Source organism: Cicer arietinum, chromosome 6 (genome assembly GCF_000331145.2).
Source record: "Cicer arietinum cultivar CDC Frontier isolate Library 1 chromosome 6, Cicar.CDCFrontier_v2.0, whole genome shotgun sequence".
NCBI lineage: Eukaryota > Viridiplantae > Streptophyta > Magnoliopsida > Fabales > Fabaceae > Cicer > Cicer arietinum.
The window spans coordinates 37,680,629-37,691,127 of NC_021165.2; the positions used below are offsets into that span (position 1 = coordinate 37,680,629).

General features: G+C 33.6%; 1 protein-coding gene across 1 annotated transcript; it reads right to left on the reverse strand.

Moving 5' to 3' along the window:
* Positions 1-7,498: 7,498 nt before the first annotated feature.
* LOC101513301 (uncharacterized) lies at positions 7,499-9,696 on the reverse strand. The gene is made up of 2 exons (XM_004506458.1): positions 8,244-9,696; positions 7,499-8,148 (listed from the first exon to the last, which is right to left on the reverse strand). Exons 1-2 carry the CDS (start codon positions 9,694-9,696, stop codon positions 7,499-7,501), a joined length of 2,103 nt encoding a protein of 700 aa, XP_004506515.1.
* Between the last annotated feature and the right edge of the window lie 803 nt (positions 9,697-10,499).

Below are 10,499 nucleotides of genomic sequence, written 5' to 3' on the forward strand. Positions count from 1 at the left end.
AAGTAGGTGCATAAAATCAATGGACCCAAGATCACATATTGGTCAATTCTAGCATGACCATGCATTTCAACGATCTCGCTCTATCGAGTGGCCCAAGACATAATTCCTGTTATGTAGAAAGGACAAATCTTATCTACATCCCTCACACCCCTCCACATGGTTTATTGTAGGCTCAATAACCACCTTTATGATTGTCTTGTTACAGACAAATGTTTGATGGCCTTAAAGCCAACTCCCTATGTAAGGATCATAGTGACTTCAAGTGGAAGGACAATTTATTATGATCGCAAAAGAATCGTAATGACACTTACACAACTTTTATAAAGCAATTTCACGGTGGATCAATCTAGTATAAACATTAAACTAATATTTATATGTATCTGATGACTGTTATATCATATCCATGATTCATGAGATGTGGTCACCAATCTATTCAAATAATAGTCTCGATGTATTATTGTAGACCTAATTAACAATAATACTCTAACTACGAATAATATAAAAATAATGTTATAATGCTCAATAGGTGAAGGTGAAAATACGACAAGGGGGTTGAATTGTGTTTGATTAAGTTGAATTCTTTTTGCTTATTTATTTAAAACTGGTTCGAGTTTGATGACTTATTAAGAATAAAAGTAGCAGCAATTGGGTTAAGTGATCATAGGCAGAAGTAAAACAACAATTGTTGATTTAGAGTGACACAAGAACTTATCTTGGTTCACCACCAACTTGGTAGCTACATCCAGACTGCTCACTCGGAAAGATTTAATCCACTAATTCAAAACTTGAATTACACAACAGCTGACCCTACAAGTCTGTCTTCTCAAAACAACCTAACACCGACATACTTTTTGAGGAACGCCATCACCCTAACTCTACAAGTCAAGTCTTCTCAACACAACCTAAACACGTACAAATTTCTTGAGGAACACGAATGCCGATATCGGGCTGGGCTAAAAGAGTTTGGAAATAATTGATTTGCTTCTGACAAGTTGATTGTAACAATGACTCTCACACTAGAAAATACTTAGAAAATATTATTTTTGAGCAAGTGTTTCTCTAGACCTTAATCTTATGATGACTTAGGAAGTTTTTGTGTTTGTGAGTTCTCTTCTATTCTTCTTCAACCTTGAGTATCTATTTATAGAATAGGTTAGGGTTTCTCCTTTGTCCTTGCAAAATCTCAATCATGTATTTGCAAATGATAAACGTATCTTCTTGTGAGTGTTTTTTTCTTGTAAACAATTCTTGATCGTATCTTCTTGTAAATAATTCATAACTTCTTGTAGATTATGATAAACTCTTCTTGTAAATAATTCATATCTTCTTGTAGATAAATCTTGATCAGATCTTCTAGTAAATAATTCATATCTTCTTGTGATAAATCTTGATCAAATCTTCTTGTAAATAATTCGTATTTTCTTGTAGATAAATCTTGATGAAATCTTCTCGTAAATAATACATATCTTCTTGTTGATAAGATCTTGATCACATCTTCTTCAAATCTTGACCATATCTTTATTTCAACGTGATCAAATATTTTCTTCAATTATGAATCTGAATCAAATCTTATTTTAGACGTTTCCTCGCTATACTTCAAACTTATGATGGTCTGAAATAGACGTTCCCTCGTTATACTTCAAACTTATGAAACTATTCAGTAAGAATAATTTATTATTATGTCATTTAGAGTCAAACAAAGAATGTATCTTGTCCCACATAGTTTTTGTATTTGTCTCATTAGCAATATGTTTATAAACATTATCTTCTACATATTGCCTAACAAAACCACATACCTGTTGATGTTCAAAATCTCATTCTTCCTTAGATTTATCATCCAACTTTTTATAAGTAAAAATAGGAAGATGCATTTTCTTCACAAATAGCAAATCTTTCATGTTACCCTTACATAAATGGTAATTAGTACCATTCAAGCATACCATCTTTATATTCATATTTGCCTCCATCCTTCAAGCAAGTAAAATAACCCTTTAACCAAGAGCTCTGATGTCACTCTAATTGAGAATAAACACATAAACACAATAACAAGTAATACGCAACACATATAAAATTCCCCTAACTTGCAAGAACTCGTGAGGAGCAGTAACAAATATATGAAAGCAAATTAATCAAAATAAAATACCGCAAAGAACACCAATAATCTATGACAATAATGACATTCCATATTTTTGTATCTAGAGTTGGACTTACTTCTGTTGTTTTCTCAACCACCCTTCAGTTCTTTTTATAACTTTTCCCTCTATTTTCAGTGACAAGAACTTCAGATTGAGAGGAAGAACCCTGTTCCTTCCTCTAATCTCATCATTCAAAACACCAACCTTAGCCGTTTCCAAAGAAACAACACCATTACAAGCTGATCTCGTTATAGAAACCCGAAATATCTCCCAAGACTCTAGTAAAGATAATAATAAAAATAGTCCCAATAGCTCATCATCAAACTTGATACCCATTCCAGACATTTGATTAAGGGGACCCTGAAGTTCACTCAAGTGGTCTGAAATAGACATTCCCTCCTTATACTTCAAACTTATGAAACTATTCAGTAAGAATAATTTATTATTCCCTGATTTTGAGGCAAATAAATTATGTATCTTATCCCACATGGTTTTTCCATTTGCCTCATTAGCAATATGATTATAAACATTATCTTCTACATATTGCCTAACAAAACCACATACCTGTTGATATTCAAAATTCCATTCTTCCGTAGATTTATCATCTGACTTTTTAGAAATATAAATAGGAAGATGCATTTTCTTCATACATAACAAATCTTTCATCTTGGCCTTCCAAAAATGGTAATTAGTACCATTCAAGCATACCATCTTTATATTCATGTTTGCCTCCGTCCTTCAAGCAAGTCAAATAACTCTTTAACCAAGAGCTCTGATGCCACTCTGATGGAGAATAAACACATAAACACAAAAACAAGTAATACACAACGCATATAAAATTCTTCCAACTTGCAAGAACCCGTGAGGAGCAACAACCAATATATTAAAACAAAATTAATCAAAATAAAAGAGCGTAAAGAACACCAATATTCCATGACAATAATGACACTCCACCTTTTTTTATCTAGACTTAGACTTGCTTCTGTTGTTTTCTATACCACTATTCGGTTCTTTTTCTGACTTCTCCCCTATTTTCAGTGACAAGAACTTCTGATTGAGATGAAGAACCTTGTCCCTTCCTTCTCATCTCCTTATTCAAAACACCACCTTAGCCGTTTCCATATAAACAACATCATTAGGAGGTGAACTCGTTATAGAAACCCGAAATGTCTCCCAAGACTCTGATAAAGATAATAGTAAAAATAGTCTCAATAGCTCATCATCAAACATGATACCCATTCTAGACATTTGATCAAGGAGCCCCTGAAATTCACTCAAGTGGTCTGAAATAGACGTTCCTTCCTTATAATTCAAACTTATGAAACTATTAAGTAAGAATATTTTATTATTCCCTGATTTATAGGCAAACAAAGTATGTATCTTATCCCACATGGTTTTTGCATTTGTCTCATTAGCAATATGATTATAAACATTATCTTCTACATATTGCCTAACAGAACCACATCTGTTGAGGTTTAAAATCTCATTCTTTCATAAATTTATCATCCGACATTTTAGAAATAAAAATAGGAAGATGCATTTTCTTCACAAATAACAAATATTTCATGTTGCCCTTCAATAAATGGTAATTAGTATCATTCAAGCATGCCATCTTTATATTCATATTTGCCTCCATCCTTTAAGCAAGTCAAATAACCCTTTAACCAAGAGCTCTGGATCCACCTAGATGGGGAATGAACACATAATCACAATAACAAGTAATACACAACGCATATAAAATTCCCAGAACTCGCAAGAACCCGTGAGGAGCAACAAAAAATATATGAAAGCAAATTATTCAAAATAAAAGAGTGTATTGAACACCAATATTCTATGACAATAATGACACTCCATATTTTTGTATCTAGACTTGGACTTGCTTCAGCTGTTTTCTCTACCACCCTTCGGTTCTTTTTCTGATTTATCCCCCTATTTTTAGTGAAGAGAACTTTAGATTGACATGAAGAACCATGTGCCTTCCTTCTCATATCCTCATTCAAAACACTACCCTTAGCCGTTTTCAAAGAAACAACACCATAAGGAGTTGAACTCTTTATAGAAACCTGAAATGTCTCCCAAGACTCTAATAAAGATAATAGTAAGAATAGTTCCAATTAGCTCATCATCAAACTTGATACCTATTTCAGAAATTTGATCAAGGAGCCCCTGAAATTCACTCAAATGGTCAGAAACAGGTGTTCCCTCCTTTTACTTCAAACTTATGAAACTATTTAGTAAGAATAATTAATTATTCCCTGATTTAGAGGCAAACAAAGTATGTATCTTATCCCACATGCTTTTTGCATTTGTCTCATTAGCAATATGTTTATAAAAATTATCTTCTACATATTGCCAAATAAAACCACATACCTATTTATGTTCAAAATCTCATTCTTCCGTAGATTTATCATCCGAAATTTTAGAAATAAAAATAGGAAGATGCATTTTCTTCACAAATAACAAATATTTCATCTTGCCCATCCATAAATGGTAATTAGTACCATTTAAGCATACTATCTTTATATTCTTATTTGCCTTCATTCTTCAAGCAAGTCAAATAACCCTTTAACCAAGAGCTTCAGTACCACTCCGATGGGGAATAAATACATAAACTCAATAACAAGTAATACACAACGAATATAAAGTTCCCCCAACATGTAAGAACCTGTGAGGAACAACGTCAAATATATGAAAGCAAATTAATCAAAATAAAAAGAGGGTAAAGAACACCAATATTCTATAACAATAATGACAATCCACATTTTTGTATCTAGACTTGGACTTGCTTATGCTGTTTTGTCGACCACCCTTCAGTTCTTTTTCTGACTTCTCCCCCTATTTTCAGTGACAAGAACTTCAAATTGTGATGAAAAACCATGTGTCTTCCTTCTCATCTCCCCATTCAAAACACCACCCTTAGCTATTTCTATAGAAACAACACCATTAGGAGCTGATCTTGTTATAGAAACCTGAAATGTCTCCCAAGACTCTGGTAAAGATAACAGTAAAAATTGTCCCAAAAACTCATCATCAAACATGATATCCATTCCAGACATTTGATCAAGAAGCCCCTGAATTTCACACAAATGGTCTGAAATAGACCTTCCCTCCTTATACTTCATACTTATGAAACTATTCAGTAAGAATAATTTATTATCCCTTATTTAGAGGCAAACAAAATATGTATCTTATCCCTCATGGTTTTTGCATTTGTCTCACTAGCACTATGATTATAAGCATTATCTTCTACATATTGCCTAACAAAACCGCATACTTATTGATGTTAAAAAACTCATTGTTCCTTAGATTTATCATCCAACTTTTTAGAAAATAGGAAGATGCATATTTTTCACAAATAACAAATATTTTATCTTGCCCTTCCATAAATGGTAATTAGTACCATTCAATTATACCGTCTTTATATTCATATTTGCCTCCATCATTCAAGCAAGTCAAATAAACCTTTAACCAAGAGCTCTGATGCCACTCTAATGGGGAATAAACACATAAACACAATCACAAGTAATACGCAACGCATATAAAATTCCCAAAACTTGCAAGAACCCGTGAGGAGTAAGAACAAATATATGAAAGCAAATTAATCAAAATAAATAGCGTAAAGAACACCAATATTTTAACGTGGAAAACCCATCAATGCAAGGGTAAAAACCACGGGTCATCCAGACACTAGAATAGCTCATCTATAATCAAATAAGGGTACAAGAATGTCTCTAAATGATGCACAAAGTGTGGCTATAACTAGCCAAAATAACAAAACACTAAAGCTTACAAATGAAAAGCAAGAAGAAGAAAAACATCTAAACAACCGGCTGCAGTGGGAGCATGATTTCTCCCCCTCCAGATGTTGGTTCACCGATCCGACTGTTGAATACGAAGACGTGAATGTTACACACCAGATGTCTTAAAATCAACCCGATCCAACCGTTAACGAATGCGGAATGAATGTTTTTTCTGAGATTGAATAAACAAAATCGGAAATAGGGTTACTCTTCTTTTTTCTCTTTTGGTGGTTGTCTTTCCTATGAATTTGTCTCTCTCTTACGATCCTAATTATACCACTCTCCACTTAAATAAGTGAGACACATGGACGACAATATTTGGGTCTTTCTCCACATAGGAATGGAGTCCAATACCCACCAGATAGTACTACTGTTAATAGTTTGTTATTTCAGATGTGAGATTTCATTAATGTTAATTGTTGGGTAAGACTGATCAACTTCAAAATCGGAGATGTACCCATGTTAGATATGTATTGAATATTGATACTCTACATATACTCGTAGATGCCTATCATAAAAATATTTGGATTATTATTTTTGTTTTTTTAAATATTTTATCAAATACTTTTGAGATATCTTAGGAAAGGCAAAGGAAAGAAAAAATGTGAGACGTCAATGTACATGATTCAATTTCGCTTTTTTATTGATATACCATGAGAAAAAAAATATTAAATACCAAACTACCACTAATTCTAAATTAAATACCAAACTACCATCCTTTTTCCACTTTTTAAAATTACTCTTAGAAGTCGGTCTTGGCTCCTACAATTTCTCAACTAATTTTTTTTTTGAAGGAAGGAAGAGAAATCAGTTTCATGTACACCGATTTCTCAAAGTAATTTTTGTTTTTTTAAATTATTAAATTTATTTTATCATTTATAAAATTATTTTTATTAGTGATACTATTTAGTATGCACATATATAGGGAATTTGATCAATTAATAAAGACACATTCACCCATTTTTATTAGTGGTACTATTTAGTAGACACATATATAGGAATTTGATCAATTAATAAAGACACATTCACCCGCTGAGAAATAATGCAACACATTATTTTTGTTAACATATTTCTTAATAATAAAATATATATTTTATTAATCAATAATTATTATTTTAATTAAATAATTAATTTAAGTTTCATTAATTATTAATTTAGTTAATTATTATTTTAATAAAATAATTAATTTAAGTTTTATTAATTATTTAATTAAGTAATTATTATTTTAATTAAATAAATAAATAAATACAATGTTAATTTTATATTTTATAATTATTAAATAAAATTAATTAAATGGAGTTCATAAAATAACAATATTTAATTTAATATTATAATTAAACATACAAATACCAAATTAACTAATTTTATTACAATGAACTAATTTCTATTATGAGCATCAGTACGATAAAGGCATTTATTTTTGCTATGTCCCTTGTTCCGACACAAACCACATCTCTTGGAGTGTGTGTTTTTCTCTCGTTGATTCATTTCAGTATGAATACGAGTAGACTGTGGACGACCTTTTGGATCTCTTCTCATGGCTGGATTGTGGCACAATTCTATTCAATTGTATTCTGGCCAATATGATTGAAGAGGAATTGTTGGGAACTCTTCCTTGTAAACGTCAAAGATACATTGCAATGTATATTTATAAGACACATACATCATGTAGTCACAGTGAATAAACGAACAAGCGACAATGACATGTGAACATGGATAGTGTAATGCTTGAAATTCACCACAATCACACCATCTTTTGTCGAGGTCTACCTTGAATGTCCCTACAGGACGACCGCTTGGTGGACGAACCAACTCCTTAACTGTAAATATACTATGGGGTCGATTGTGAATAACAACTTCATGGGAATTTGACATTGCTCGTTCCTTGTTAAGATTTTGAATGATTGTATTTGAGTAAACCAAACCTGATGTCATCATTGCTTGGGCATGTGTCCCTCTTTCTTCAAATTTTGCAGTCACTCTGTAGTATGTTGCTTGCACCAAAGAACTGATTGAAAGATTGCGTGTCCCCTTTAATACATTGTTCATGCACTCAGAAAGGTTATTTGTCATGTGTCCCCAACGTCTACCTTCATCATATGCTTGTAGCCATTGTTCCTTTGGAATATCGTCGAGCCATTTCAATGCATCTTGACTCCAATCACTGATTTTTCTTCTAAAGTATGTGATGCCTGGTTGAGTCATAGCGTATCCTGAATGAAGAAAAGTTGATGTTGTTATAGACAATTTGAGAACAAAAATATAAAGAAAGAAATATGTGTGAGGTATATATATATATATAAAATACTAACCCATGTTGTTACAATATTTTTCATTAGCCCATTTTTGAAGGTCCTCATGAAGTTTTGTGATATATGTCGAACGCAAAAGACATGATGCCAATTGTTGTTTACACGCCTAACAACACTTTTAATCGACTCATGTCTATCTGAAATCAAACAGAGGTTGGGTTGAGGTGTGACAAACATTCGTAGACGACTGAGGAAGAAAAACCAAGCATCTGATGTTTCACCCTCAACAATGGCGTATGCTATAGGAATGGTATGATCATCACCATCCTGAGCGATTGCCATTAGTAAGGTCCCACAATACTTCCCATATAACCATGTTCCATCAACTAAAACAACTGGTTTACAATGATCAAACCCTTTGATACATGGTTGGAAACTCCAAAAGAGGCGATGAAAGACATCTTTGCTAGGAACTCGTTGGCCATCTTCAATAAAGGGTCCCACTTCAATATCGGTAACAGTGCCTGGAAGATAGTGTTTGAAAGCAAGAATCCACCTTGGAAGCTGTTTATATGATTCCTCCCAATTGTCGTATATTCTCTCAATGGCCTTTTGTTTTGCAATCCATGTCTTTCTATAAGTAGTGGTATATGTGTACCGAGATCGTATATGTGCAATCAATACTGAAACTGATATTGTGGGATCCGATGTTACCATTTGTAAGATGCTTTCACAAATAACAGTCGAAGAGAGTTGTTGGTGATCTTGTGAAACCATTGTTGATGAGCATGTGTGTGGCCCTTCTAGTTTTGTGATCTTCCAGATGTTTGATTTCTTTCCATTGAATATTCTACACCTCCACATACAATTTTTATTTTTACAATGGACAATCCATCTAGTGCTAACAGAATGCGCAACGACGAAGCTCGTAGAATTGTGCATATGATATTCTTTTACACACTGCATTGCCACAGCTTTTGAGGGAAATGTCATCCCCACTTGAAGATTATCAGGATTTGGAACAAGGTAAGATTGGTTTTTGGACATAGAGTTGAGAAATTCATAGTCAACGTAATTCATGTTGTCAGAGGTAACGTTGCAAAATGTGAGGGGGTCAGAGAAAAAAATTGTAGTAGATGGACATTCTACTACGGGTTCTTGATCATCATCATCGTCGTCGTCATCGTCATCGACAACAACTTCAGCAAGAATGTCATCCTCATTCTCACTAAAATCACCGACTTCTTCATTGTGGACACCAGCCACAACACTAATAGGACCATCGTACATTGTGTTAAGATCAATATCATGGGTGGATGTTGATGGGTACTCTGACGATGAGGGTATGGACTGAAGGTGGATTTTTGTTTCAATAAAAGGGTATGAAGATGGAATGGAGTTGGGATATGAAGAGGGTAAACTTACTTGTGTGTTGTCTCTTGGATCATCTACTAACCGTGCATAAACTTCAATTGTTGAAATACCAAGGCACTTACTTGCTATGAACATGTCAAACATCATATGCACATCATCATCTCCTAAAATATTTAACGATTCATATCGAACATGTCCTGGCGCAAGAGTTATAGGGTAACGGTAAATAACATCGACCACCCTCTATGAGTTGTCTGATTGAATCTTTGTTTGGATACATTTGATAAGTCCATCAAGTTTGATATTTTTGTTCACTTTTACCAACGATGTATTTGCGCATGCAAAGACAACACCTTCTATGTTTGTCCTCTCAACATGTCCATTGTAATATACTAGGACAAAAAACTCTAATGGAGCAATTATAGGTAAAAGGTATGTATGAGTAAGTGTTTAGAATGATATTTGTTAGTGTATTGAATAAGTGAACGACATTACATATTTATATTATGTTGGATAACATCCCAATGATGTTAGCGTAATCCCCCAATCCTCCACTGATTGGCTGGTTCCGATTTTTGGATAGGATAATGCTTACGTGTAAGATGATGTCAGCGCAATCTCGTACGATGACGTCAGTGTAATCTGGTACGATGATGTCAGCGTAATCCCCCAATCCTCCACTGATTGGCTGGTTCTAATTTTGGATAGGATAATGCTTACGTGTATGATGACGTCAGCATAATCTGGTACGATGATGTCAGCGTAATCCCCCAATCCTCCACTGATTGACTGGTTTCAATTTTGGCTAGGATAATGCTTACGTGTACGATGACGTCAGCGTAATCTGGTGCGATGACGTCAACGCAATCCCCCAATCCTCCACTGATTGACTGGTTTCGATTTTGGATAGGATAATGCTTACATGTACGATGACGTTA